This window comes from Cherax quadricarinatus, chromosome 26 (assembly GCF_038502225.1).
Source record: "Cherax quadricarinatus isolate ZL_2023a chromosome 26, ASM3850222v1, whole genome shotgun sequence".
Lineage (NCBI taxonomy): Eukaryota > Metazoa > Arthropoda > Malacostraca > Decapoda > Parastacidae > Cherax > Cherax quadricarinatus.
Window position 1 is genome coordinate 18865735 of NC_091317.1, and position 14219 is coordinate 18879953.

The following is a 14219-nucleotide window of genomic DNA, read 5'->3' on the forward strand; positions in this document are numbered from 1 at the left end:
GTACTGTTATGTGCTGGGTGTGAAGTTGTGGTAATAGGTGTCTAGATGTATTGTGGTGGTAAGAGATGTCGGGGTGTGTAGTGGTACTGTTAGGTTCCGGGAAGTGTAGTGGCATTGTTAGGTTTCGGGAAGTATAGTGGCATTGTTAGGTTCCGGGAAGTATAGTGGTATTGTTAGGTTTCGGGAAGTATAGTGGTATTGTTAGGTTTCGGCAAGTATAGTGGCATTGTTAGGTTTCGGCAAGTATAGTGGCATTGTTAGGTTTCGGGAAGTATAGTGGTATTGTTAGGTTTCGGGAAGTATAGTGGTATTGTTAGGTTTCGGGAAGTATAGTGGTATTGTTAGGTTTCGGGAAGTATAGTGGTAATGTTAGGTTTCGGGAAGTATAGTGGTATTATTAGGTTTCGGGAAGTATAGTGGTATTGTTAGGTTTCGGGAAGTATAGTGGTATTGTTAGGTTTCGGGAAGTATAGTGGTATTGTTAGGTGTCGGGAAGTATAGTGGTATTGTTAGGTGTCGGGGTATGAAGTGGTAGTTTCAAGAGTGGGGGATGGGGGATGTGTAGCGGTGGTGTGAGGTATCGGGATGTGTAGTGATGATGGTAGGGTAATACGAGACTGAAAAACAAAAGATCAATAATTCAAACAAAATTAATAAGTTCTCAAGGACAAGTCAAGGCTGTAGTTAACACGCACTTATCTTTGTAGAGCAGTCTGGCCATCCAAGCAAGCCACAACGTTTTGAAAACCTTTGCCCTTTCCATAAAAACAAACTTTATGTAGCATTACCATGTATTTTACCCACAATTCTTACTCTTCCTCCCCAGTTATCCAATGTCTTTTATAAACACTCCCTAAACGTCTTTACAAAAGTTAACAATGAACTAGCCGCTTCCGCGTCAAAATCTAATATAAATATAATCTTGGAAGGTAAGAGATTCTCTATCTACACGCCCTTGAAAGCCTCACTCTACAAAATATGATTACTGTATGGTATACGTAGGTATCTGTTTAATACTATAAGTGAAAAAGGACAGCAAATGTAAACTTACCTCTTTTGTCAATGTACTGTATTCATGGGGGTACGCGCTAAACCCGTTAAGGTCATACGGCGCTTGGGGAGGGAATAAGGTTTGACCCGAGACTGGAAAGGGCAGTTCCATTTCTTCACCCTGCTAAAGTCTTATGCTTCGGACCTTTCTTTAAAGAGCTCAATGCTCTTATCACTGAGATACTGGTCAGTGTGGATATTATTATTCTACAAGCGTGGAAAAATACACAGCCATTACTGAGAAATTATTTTACACAATAGTTTACCTGGAGTTTACCTGGAGAGAGTTCAGGGGGTCAACGCCCCCGCGGCCCGGTCTGTGACCAGGCCTCCTGGTGGATCAGAGCCTGATCAACCAGGCTGTTGCTGCTGGCTGCACGCAAACCAACGTACGAGCCACAGCCCGGCTGATCAGGAACTGACTTTAGGTGCTTGTCCAGTGCCAGCTTGAAGACTGCCAGGGGTCTGTTGGTAATCCCCCTTATGTGTGCTGGGAGGCAGTTGAACAGTCTCGGGCCCCTGACACTTATTGTATGGTCTCTTAACGTGCTAGTGACACCCCTGCTTTTCAATGGGGGGATGGTGCATCGTCTGCCAAGTCTTTTGCTTTCGTAGTGAGTGATTTTCGTGTGTTACCATAGTGGGTTACCATAATTTCTACGTTCCTTTACCTTTTTGCTTCACAACACTACTTCCTCATATAACTTTCTTCATATATAAATATGATAAATTTATTACAACACACATGTACACTCAACAGCTATTAAAATTAAATCAAAATACACACACATATATATATATATATATATATATATATATATATATATATATATATATATATATATATATATATATATATATATATATATATATATATATATATATATGTCGTGCCGAATAGGTAAAACTGGCCATTTAGCAAGAACTCGTTTAAAATTGAGTCCTTTCTAAAATTTTCTCTTATACGTTTAGACATTTTTTCATTTATGTTAAAGTAAAAATTAATAATTTGTACCAAAAGAACCTTAGAAAAGTTACCTAACCTTATTATAACAAGAGCAATTTAATTAGGCCTAATTCAACTAAACATATTTTACGTAAGTTTACAATAATTTAATAATAAACAAACACAAAGAAATATTTTTCCGTTAGGTTCAGAATGAGTTCTGAGAAATTATTGCATACACAAATTTTCGCTTGCCTTATTCGGCAAGAAGAGCGTTGCTATTTAAGCTAAAATCGCAAGTTTTACCTATTCGGCACAATATATATAATCAAATCATTATAATCATGGATTCATGGATAATCATGGGGGAGTGCTAAACCCCTAGGATTATAGAGCATGTGGGGGGGGGATGGAAGGTATTCAGGCTCAATTCAGGGAACTGGAGCACAGATCCAATTCCCTAGATCAAGAGTCCCTCACCAGCGTCAAGGAACCTTCTAGAGGATGGATTCATGGAAATACGCTAAACCCGTAAGTCTTACAGCGTTTGGGGGACATGAATTCAGGTTTGATCCAACGGAAGAGCAGCTCTAATTCCAAGGATCAAAAGCCGCTTACCAGCATCAAGGCAGCCCCCTCAACCCCTCTTGAAGGGTTAACATGATTAAACAATTGTACTTACTTGAAGGTGTGACCTAGTGTATATCAAGCACTCACAAGGTGTGACCTAGTGTATATCAAGCACTCACAAGGTGTGACCTAGTGTATATCAAGCACTCACAAGATGTGGCCTAGTGTATATCAAGCACTCACAAGGTGTGGCCTAGTGTATATCAAGCACTCACAAGATGTGACCTAGTGTATATCAAGCACTCACAAGGTGTGGCCTAGTGTATATCAAGCACTCACAAGATGTGGCCTAGTGTATATCAAGCACTCACAAGGTGTGGCCTAGTGTATATCAAGCACTCACAAGATGTGACCTAGTGTATATCAAGCACTCACAAGGTGTGGCCTAGTGTATATCAAGCACTCACAAGATGTGGCCTAGTGTATATCAAGCACTCACAAGGTGTGGCCTAGTGTATATCAAGCACTCACAAGGTGTGGCCTAGTGTATATCAAGCACTCACAAGATGTGGCCTAGTGTATATCAAGCACTCACAAGGTGTGGCCTAGTGTATATCAAGCACTCACAAGATGTGGCCTAGTGTATATCAAGCACTCACAAGGTGTGACCTAGTGTATATCAAGCACTCACAAGGTGTGGCCTAGTGTATATCAAGCACTCACAAGGTGTGGCCTAGTGTATATCAAGCACTCACAAGATGTGGCCTAGAGTATATCAAGCACTCACAAGGTGTGACCTAGTGTATATCAAGCACATGGTGTGACCTAATGCATCACTCAAGGTGTGACCTAGTGAATATCAAGCACTCACAATGTGTGACCTGTTTGTCAAGCACTCACAAGGTGTGACCTAGTGTCAGGCAAGGTGTGACAGTGTATATCAAGCACTCACAAGGTGTGACCTAGTGTCAGACAAGGTGTGACCTAGTGTCACACAAGGTGTGACCTAGTGTCACACAAGGTGTGACCTAGTGTATATCAAGCACTCACAATGTGTGACCTAGTGTCAGACAAGGTGTGACCTAGTGTATATCAAGCACTCACAAGGTGTGGCCTAGTGTATATCAAGCACTCACAAGGTGTGGCCTAGTGTATATCAAGCATTCACAAGGTGTGGCCTAGTGTATATCAAGCATTCACAAGGTGTGGCCTAGTGTATATCAAGCACTCACAAGGTGTGGCCTAGTGTATATCAAGCACTCACAAGGTGTGGCCTAGTGTATATCAAGCATTCACAAGGTGTGGCCTAGTGTATATCAAGCATTCACAAGGTGTGGCCTAGTGTATATCAAGCACTCACAAGGTGTGGCCTAGTGTATGTCAAGCACTCACAAAGTGTGACCTAGTATATATCAAGCACTCACAAGGTGTGGCCTAGTGTATATCAAGCACTCACAAGGTGCGACCTAGTGTATATCAAGCACTCACAAGGTGTGACCTAGTATATATCAAGCACTCACAAGGTGTGGCCTAGTGTATATCAAGCACTCACAAAGTGTGACCTAGTATATATCAAACACTCAGAAGGTGTGGTCTAGTGTATATCAAACACTCACAAGGTGTGGCTTAGTATATATCAAGCACTCACAAGGTGTGACCTAGTATATATCAAGCACTCACAAGGTGTGGCCTAGTATATATCAAGCACTCAGGTGTGGTCTAGTGTATATCAAGCACTCAGAAGGTGTGGCCTAGTATATATCAAGCACTCACAAGGTGTGACCTAGTATATATCAAGCACTCACAAGGTGTGACCTAGTATATATCAAGCACTCACAAGGTGTGGCCTAGTATATATCAAGCACTCACAAGGTGTGACCTAGTATATATCAAGCACTCACAAGGTGTGGCCTAGTATATATCAAGCACTCAGGTGTGGCCTAGTGTATATCAAGCACTCACAAGGTGTGGCCTAGTATATATCAAGCACTCACAAGGTGTGGCCTAGTGTATATCAAGCACTCACAAGGTGTCGCCTAGTATATATCAAGCACTCACAAGGTGTGGCCTAGTATATATCAAGCACTCAGGTGTGGTCTAGTGTATATCAAGCACTCACAAGGTGTGGTCTAGTGTATATCAAGCACTCACAAGGTGTGGCCTAGTATATATCAAGCACTCAGGTGTGGTCTAGTGTATATCAAGCACTCACAAGGTGTGGCCTAGTATATATCAAGCACTCAGGTGTGGTCTAGTGTATATCAAGCACTCACAAGGTGTGGTCTAGTGTATATCAAGCACTCACAAGGTGTGGCCTAGTATATATCAAGCACTCAGGTGTGGTCTAGTGTATATCAAGCACTCACAAGGTGTGGTCTAGTGTATATCAAGCACTCAGGTGTGGTCTAGTGTATATCAAGCACTCACAAGGTGTGGTCTAGTGTATATCAAGCACTCAGGTGTGGTCTAGTGTATATCAAGCACTCACAAGGTGTGGTCTAGTGTATATCAAGCACTCAGGTGTGGTCTAGTGTATATCAAGCACTCACAAGGTGTGGTCTAGTGTATATCAAGCACTCAGGTGTGGTCTAGTGTATATCAAGCACTCAGGTGTGGTCTAGTGTATATCAAGCACTCACAAGGTGTAGCCTAGCGCTTGTCATATGCTCAAAATGTTACAGCAGTGTTGCCTGCTGGTAGCAGTGTTGCCTGCTGGTAGCAGTGTTGCCTGCTGGTAGCAGTGTTGCCTGCTGGTAGCAGTGTTGCCTGCTGGTAGCAGTGTTGCCTGCTGGTAGCAGTGTTGCCTGCTGGTAGCAGTGTTGCCTGCTGGTAGCAGTGTAACCTGTTGGTAACTGGTAGCAGTGTTGCCTGCTGGTAGCAGTGTTGCCTGCTGGTAGCAGTGTAACCTGTTGGTAACTGGTAGCAGTGTTGCCTGCTGGTAGCAGTGTTGCCTGCTGGTAGCAGTGTAACCTGTTGGTAACAATGTTGTATGCTGGCAACTGTTTCCTGCTGGCAACAGTGTTTTCTACTGGTAACTATTTTCTGCTGGCAACAGTGTTTCCTGGTGGCAACAGTGTTTCCTACTGGCAACAGTGTTTCCTGCTGGAAGCATTATAGTCTGCTGGCAGGAGTGTTGTCAGCTGTACTACAAGTGATGGTGTTAGCACTAAGCTAACATGTTACCCTGGCAGTCCTGGTGACAACAATAATCACACTCCAGCATAATGTTAAGTCCTCCCCATATGTCTGGCTGTGCGAAGGTCAAAATATAACGAAACTGTTAATAAACTTACCTCCTTCTTCATGTTCCGGATAAGTTTCTCCTTGAACTCCTCTTCTGAAATATCGAATGACTAATTAAGTAAATGTACGCGCTACAGATGAAGGAACATATTTATCTTAAATGGTATAGTTTATATAATACTGTAATGTACTCTCGAGTCAATTAAAATATGGTTCATTACTTACCGTCTATGATGATAGACATCGTGGTGAATTTTGTTGACCGCCCACAATTTCTAAAATTTATATGGACAGCCTCTGACGAAAGTAAAAGGGTAATGGAGTATATAAACAGGTGTATTGCCCCGTGCCAGCACAGGTGTGTGTGTCCTAGGGAACTCTCATCACAACTACTACGCTTCTTGCCTTATTTCGCGACCCACCAGGCCCAGTGAGGCTCACTCACTCCACCTCACACAGCAACGAGTCTACCTTACACCATATTGATTGTATAAACGCCAGACCCGCCATGTTCTGTATCTTACCATCATACCCAGTTCTCTCTTCTATAAAAGTAAATAAAATCAAAACACTTAATTTATTGCTCTGTGAGTCTGAAAAATCAAAACTTCTTCAAAATTCGCTCTGTCTGGATCATATAGTAAATTTCAACTCTTCTCTTCCACTGTAAACAAACTTAACAAAATAAAAAATCCGGGAACAAGTTTATGTTTAATAATATTAGCTAGTTATAACAGCGACCAATGTCATAGACAGCCAGCAGCATTTAGCGAAATATAACAATGATCGCAGTCACCGCGATCTTTTAAAACGTAAAATAATTTTAGTGAAATAAAGATATTAGTGCATACATGGGGAAGCGGTAGTCCCTTAGGGGTCATACAACGCCTGGGGTTGTAAAGGGTATTATGATAACGCAAAGATGTGGAGGAAAACATATATATAGTTATGACATTTATTAAAGGAATCGTTTCGCCACGTGTGACTTCTACCTTCTTCAGTCCTGATACAGAGGTAACTCTAAAGCAAAAAGATTTGTACATTGAAGTGGCGTAGGCGAGGTGAAATTAGGTAGGGAGGCGGTGTACGTGGGTTAGTGTCATCTGACATATGTGTCTAGACTGGATAACAGTTTATTAGCTAAATGTTTGGAGACACTGAAGTTGCCTGTCCTACGTATTATGGTGCTTACGACACACATTTTTGCAGACGGAAATACTTTTTTTGGGTTGTAAAAATATTTCTAGCAATACTAGAAATGCTTTTTACAACCCAAAAAGGGACAACCAACCTTATTCAACTAAAAATATATTGGTTCTCCCTTACCATGAAAACTTGGTTGATATGCCTTCTCTTCTTAAGAGAACATAAGAACGTAAGAAAGGAGGATCACTGCAGCAGGCCTGTTGGCCCATACTAGGCAGGTCCTTTACAATCCATCCCACTAACAAAACATTTGCCCAACCTAATTTTCAATGCTACCCAAGGAATAAGCTCTGATAACTCTATCCACTCATTTGCAAGTCCCACTCAAATCCAACCCCTCTCATTCATATATTTATCTAACCTAAATTTGAAACTACCCAAAGTCCTAGCCTCAATAACACAACTAGGTAGACTGTTCCACTCATCAACTACCCTATTTCCAAACCAATACTTTCCTATGTCCTTTCTAAATCTAAACTTGTCCAATTTAAATCCATTACTGCGAGTTCTCTCTTGGAGAGATATCCTCAAGATCTTATTAATATCCCCTTTATTAATACCCATCTTCCACTTATACACTTCGATCATGTCTCCCCTCATTCTTCGTCTAAAAAGTGAATGTAATTTAAGAGTCTTCAATCTTTCTTCATAAGGAAGATTTCTAATGCTATGTATTAATTTAGTCATTCTACGCTGAATGTTTTCTAACGAATTTATGTCCATTCTGTAACATGGAGACCAGAACTGAGCTGCATAATCTAGGTGAGGCCTTACAAATGATGTATAAAGCTGCAGTATGACCTCTGGACTTCTGTTGCTTACACTTCTTGATATAAATCCCAATAATCTATTTGCCTTATTACGTACGCTTAAGCACTGCTGTCTTGGTTTAAGGTTGCTGCTCACCATAACCCCCAAGTCCTTTTCGCAGTCTGTATGGCTAAGTTCAACATTATTTAACTTATAAGTGCTAGGGTTATGGACACGCCCGAGCTTCAGAACCTTGCATTTATCTACATTGAACTGCATCTGCCACTTTTCTGACCAAAAATAGAGATTGTCTAAATCCTCCTGAAGTTCCCTAACATCTACGTTTGAATCAATTATCCTACCTATCTTTGTGTCATCGGCGAATTTGCTCATATCACTAGTAATACCCTCATCAAGGTCATTGATATATATTATAAACAATAACGGACCTAAGACTGATCCCTGTGGTACGCCACTTGTTACAGATCCCCACTCGGATTTAACCCCATTTATGGACACTCTCTGCTTCCTGTCTGTGAGCCATGACTCTATCCACGAGAGCACTTTTCCCCCGATGCCATGAGCTGCCACCTTCTTTAACAGTCTGGATCTGGATCTTATGACCAGAGCTTTGGTAAGATGGGTAAGGAAGAAGGATGGGTAGGGATGGAAATATTGGAAAAGGGTGGGAGGGGGGGGGAGAGGTAGGGTATAAAAGGTAAGTGGCCCAACCACTTTGGTGCAAATTAAAAAGTGTATGTGATTTAATAAGATATTCTTTAAGAGGTATAATACTAACCCATCAGAGTCACATAGATATAATAGGTATATAACTACATGACTCTGAATTGGTAGTAATTATACAAGTTGCAATTGCATTTTTTTTTTTTTTTTTTTTTTTTTCCGCAGTTGCACAACAGATATTTATACGACAGGAAAGGCAATGATTTTCTGGCCAGTTTATAAGTTCGTGACAATAGCTTCTTAATGGTGGTGTCCAACAATAGTCAATAGCATAATTTTACATTAGAAAGTTATTTAAGATGTCTCCCTAATTGGGGGCGATGATTTTCTCAGTATACATAGAAGGGTTCTGGTGGTATCCAATCTTCTTCGTCAGGTAAGTTACTCAAAATCATGGGTCGAGGGTAATCATCTTTATGAATAAAACGACGAACCCTCTGTGGGAGAGTCATTCTTTGAGTCCTGTGAGGCGGAGTATTGATGGTGTAATCGGTGGTATTTATCACTTGTATAGGATGTTCTCTATCTGGCATGTATAGTTCTTGCATTGTATAAAGTTGTTTCTTTTTTAGAGTGTCAATGCGTACATTTATGGCAGTAATGTCTTGCTGTGTGTGTAAATCTGCCATTTTAACTCTGTCTCTCCTCCTGGTATCGGTAATAAAGCGAAGAGCTCTATTCTGGACCCTTTGTAACCGTAGCATGTTGGTCTTTGTTGTTAATGACATTGGGACACAAGGGTATTCAAGTATAGGTCTTATTATCATTTTATACAGATGTTTTTTGACATGTTGAGGGGCTTGATTGAATCGAAAGAGTCTGCTAAGACCGGCTTTGGCTGTGTTGATCTTTTTAGTTACATGAGATGTTGAGTGGAGCAGCCTGTCTATTTCATATCCCAAGATCTTGTTAGGGTTTTTAATGGCTACAGGTGTACCTCTGATGGAGATACCCCCTTTATCTTCGATGGTTGATGCAAAACATCCTATCGTGCTAACAAGGACCTTGTCAGGATTAGTCATAATTCTCCATTTCTTCTCCCAATTAGATGTTCGACGAAGTTCAATATTCATTTTTTCTATGACTCTCTCATACTTGTATTTTCCTGTTACTGGAGTTGATGAGACGACATGAATAACATCATCTGCAAACTGTGTCACAATTGTGTCATTAAACTCTGGTTGAGGAAGGTCATTCACATAAATGTTAAACAGAAGTGGACTGAGACAAGAACCTTGTGTCAGTGAGCCATGACTCGATCCACGAGAGCACTTTTCCCCCAATGCCATGAGCTGCCACTTTCTTTAACAGTCTTTGGTGCGGAACTCTATCAAAAGCCTTACTAAAATCTAAGTAAATAATATCAAATTCTTTATCGTGATCAACAGCCTCAAAAGCTTTACTGAAGAAAGTTAATAAATTAGTTAGACAAGAACGGCCTCTCGTGAATCCATGCTGAGTATCATTAATCAAGCTATGCTTTTCGAGATGGCTTCTTATTATCTCATCTATAATTGACTCTAGCAATTTGCTTACAATTGAGGTCAGGCTTTTTGGGCGGTAATTTGACGGTAACGACTTGTCCCCTGCTTTAAAAATAGGAATTACATTAGCCATCTTCCACATATCAGACACTACACCTGTTTGAAGATTATTATTATTAAAATCAAGGGGGAAGCGCTAAACCCGGAGGATTATACAGCGCCTGGGGGGGATGTGGAAGGCATTCAGGCTTAATTTGGGGAACTGGAGCACAGATCCAATTCCCTAAATCAAGAGCCCCTCACCAACATCAAGGAACCTTCCTTGAGGGGTATCCTGTTTGAAGAGATAAATTAAAAATATTAGTTAATGGTTCACACAGTTCCATTTTGCATTCCTTAAGAACCCTTGAAAAAAGCTCATCAGGACCCGGCGACTTATTTTGCTTCAGTCTGTCTATCTGCTTCACAACCATTTCACTAGTGACTGATGTTGCATAATTTATCTTCTTCTAGCCCACTATAAAAATTAATTACTGGAATATTGTTAGTGTCTTCCTGTGTAAAAACTGAGAGAAAATAATTATTTAAAATCGAGCACATTTCATTCTCTTTGTCAGTAAGATGCCCATAGTTACTTTTAAGGGGACCTATCTTATCTCTAACTTTTGTTCTATAGACCTGGAAAAAACTTTTTGGGTTAGTTTTCGAATCCCTAGCAACTTTAATTTCATAGTCCCTTTTAGCTTTTCTTATCCCCTTTTTAATGTCCCTCTTAATGTCAATATACTGATTCATAAGCTGACCCTCACCTCTTTTGATACGCCTATAAATTCCCTTCTTATGCCCTAGTAGATATTTCAGCCTATTATTCATCCATTTTGGGTCATTTCTATTTGATCTAATTTCTTTATATGGGATAAACGTTCTTTGAACAGCATGTATAGTGTTCAGAAAACTGTCATATTGATAGCTCTCTTCGTTACCCCAAACAACAGATGTTAAGTATTCTCTAAGCCCATCGTAATCTGCTAAGCGAAAATCTGGGACTGTTACTGAGTTATCCCTACTATCATACTTCCATTCAATTCGAAACGCAATTGATTTGTGGTCGCTAGCACCCAGTTCCTCTGAAATTTCTAAATTATTAACAAGGGATTCATTGTTTGCCAGAACTAAGTCAAGCAGGTTATTTCCCCTTGTAGGTTCTGTCACAAACTGCTTCAAAAAACAATCCTGAACTACTTCTAAGAAGTCGTATGATTCTAAATTCCCAGTCAAGAAATTCCAATCAATATGACTAAAGTTAAAGTCTCCTAGAATTACTACGTTATCGTGCCTTGTGGCCTTAACAATTTCCTGAAATTAAGACACACGTGCAACATCGGGGTATCTTTATTGTAGATATTTCGCCATCCAGTGGCTTTATCAATACAAATTCCAGGACATAACTTGAAGACAGTAGGACTATATACAGAAGATGAGGTAATCAGTCCCTCAACCTAGGAGTAGGTGCGAAGACCACCGTAGTCGTGGAGATTCTGAAGCAGAAGCAAGGAGCCTGGCACTTATATACTAACGTCAGGTGTAGCAGACGAGGGCATAGTAACTGGTAGGCGGGATTCCCCAGTGGAAGTAGGTCCTTCCCAAAGAGATGGGTTAGTTGTAGTAGTAGTTGTCGTAGTCGTGAAGGTTATGTACATGTCCTCAGAATCAAGATTCCATGATGTTTCAGTGTCTGACAAGTTGTGCAAGAATGGTATATAATACAGACAAGATGAAATTAAGACACATGCGCAACATCTGGGTATCTTTATTGTAGACGTTTTGCCATCCAGTGGCTTTATCAATACATTGATACTGTAGACGTTTTGCCATCCAGTGGCTTTATCAATACATTGATATTGTTAAAGCCACTGGATGGCGAAACGTCTACAATAAAGATACCCAGATGTTGCACATGTGTCTTAATTTCTTGTCGGTATTATATACCATTCTTGCACAACAATTTCCTCCCATAGTAGTCTCCCTTGGTCTCTATCTAAGTTTGGGGGATGGTATATCACTCCTAAAATAAATTTTTCATGTCCCTCTGAAAATTCTATCCAAACAGACTCTGTATGTGTTACTTCAGACTTAATACCCGTTTTTATGCAACAGTTCAAGCGATCTCGGACATACAATGCCATCCCACCCTCCTTCCCGATTGTAATAAAGTTGGTAGAATTACCGACAATATGTAAAGTAAAAGGACACAAGTGCAACTAATGTGACATTTATTGTGGCAACGTATCGCTCTCCAAGAGCTTTATCAAGCCATTACCGCTTGATAAAGCTCCTGGAGAGCGAAACGTTGCCACAATAAATGTCACATTAGTTGCACTTGTGTCCTTTTACTTTACACTCCTTCCCGATACTTCTATCTACTTGGAACAATTTAAAACCCTGAATGTGACATTCCACAGGCATGTCCTGACTTTCTGAATTAAACCACGTCTCACTTATGGCAAATACATCAATGTTACCTGCACTAGCAACTAATCTCAACTCATCCATCTTATTCCTAGCACTACGGCTATTAGCATAATATACATTGAAAGACTCTCCTTTCTCTTTACCCTTCCTGCTCATTTCATTTAATATTAAAGTTGTATTTAAAAATATTGATACAGTAAAAAAACTTTTGATAAAGAATTCCCCCCAAAATGCTGACGGATGTGTCGATGACATTCCTTGTAAAATTTGCGATAAAGTTTATTACGGTCAAATTGGTAAAGTCTGGAACTTAGATTAAAACAACATAAATATTGAGGGAAAAAACGTGAGTGGTGCGTTGAGGTATATGTGGAGTCAAAAAACGTTATCTATGGAGGCAAAGAAGGGAATGTATGAAAGTATAGTAGTACCAACACTCTTATATGGGTGTGAAGCTTGGGTGGTAAATGTAGCAGCAAGGAGACGGTTGGAGGCAGTGGAGATGTCCTGTTTAAGGGCAATGTGTGGTGTAAATATTATGCAGAAAATTCGGAATGTGGAAATTAGGAAAAGGTGTGGAGTTAATAAAAGTATTAGTCAGAGGGCAGAAGAGGGGTTGTTGAGGTGGTTTGGTCATTTAGAGAGAATGGATCAAAGTAGAATGACATGGAAAGCATATAAATCTATAGGGGAAGGAAGGCGGGGTAGGGGTCGTCCTCGAAAGAGTTGGAAAGAGGGGGTAAAGGAGGTTTTGTGGGCAAGGGGCTTGGACTTCCAGCAAGCGTGCCCGAGCGTGTTAGATAGGAGTGAATGGAGACGAATAGTACTTGGGACCTGACGATCTGTTGGAGTGTGAGCAGAGTAATATTTAGTGAAGGGATTCAGGGAAACCGGTTATTTTCATATAGTCGGACTTGAGTCCTGGAAATGGGAAGTACAATGCCTGCACTTTAAAGGAGGGGTTTGGGATATTGGCAGTTTGGAGGGATATGTTGTGTATCTTCATATGTGTATGCTTCTAAACTGTTGTATTCTGAGCACCTCTGCAAAAACAGTGATAATGTGCGAGTGTGGTGAAAGTGTTGAATGATGATGAAAGTATTTTCTTTTTGGGGATTTTCTCTTTTTTTGGGGTCACCCTGCCTCGGTGGGAGACGGCCGACTTGTTGAAAAAAAAAAAATATAGCATTAGAACTGGACAAGATTCCAATGCTCTATTTATTCATGTGAGAGATTTTAACCATTCAATTGATTTTCAAAAAGTTGAGAAAGTTGTATCAAGCAAGTCCTTGGTTGACAGAAATATAATTGAATCTTGTTTCATAAAAAGCAGTTGAAAATAATATGAATATTTCCTTTGGTTTATATAAATTAGATTCATTTATAATTAATAAAACTTGGGAAGAATTTAATAATACATTGGACAGTTTTCCCAGTAGGGTGATAGAGACTAGGACCTTAGGTAGCTTTAAGAGATTATGAGTGGGAGAGGTTGGGTTTGATTGGTGTCATTGGGTACGGGAGTTATTTCTTGGGTAGCTTTAGGTAGAGGTTGTTTTGATAAGGACCTGCCTCGCATGGGCCAGTAGGCCTTCTGCAGTGTTCCTCCATTCTTATGTTCTTAAACCTTATTTCTTGAGTAGAATATTTTGTTAGTGGGATGTCGTGAGGACCTGTCTAGTTGGACCAGCGGACCTACTGCAGTGTTCCTCTTTTCTTATGAGTCCGGTATTGTCGCGCGTCAGGCGTTTCTT

General features: G+C 40.4%; 1 protein-coding gene across 6 annotated transcripts in view; it reads right to left on the minus strand.

The window, feature by feature from the left end:
- LOC128691561 (small G protein signaling modulator 2) overlaps positions 1 to 6250 on the minus strand; it is a 652393-nt gene extending 646143 nt beyond the window's left edge. For all 6 annotated transcript variants that reach the window (XM_070088836.1, XM_070088840.1, XM_070088838.1 and 3 more), the window contains exons 1-2: positions 6035 to 6250; positions 5860 to 5903 (exon numbers count right to left, since the gene is read on the minus strand). In XM_070088836.1, the coding sequence (XP_069944937.1) occupies positions 5860 to 5903; positions 6035 to 6053 (63 nt within the window). In that variant the 5' untranslated portion in view covers positions 6054 to 6250. The remainder of the gene's footprint in view (positions 1 to 5859; positions 5904 to 6034) is intronic.
- Positions 6251 to 14219: the final 7969 nt, after the last annotated feature.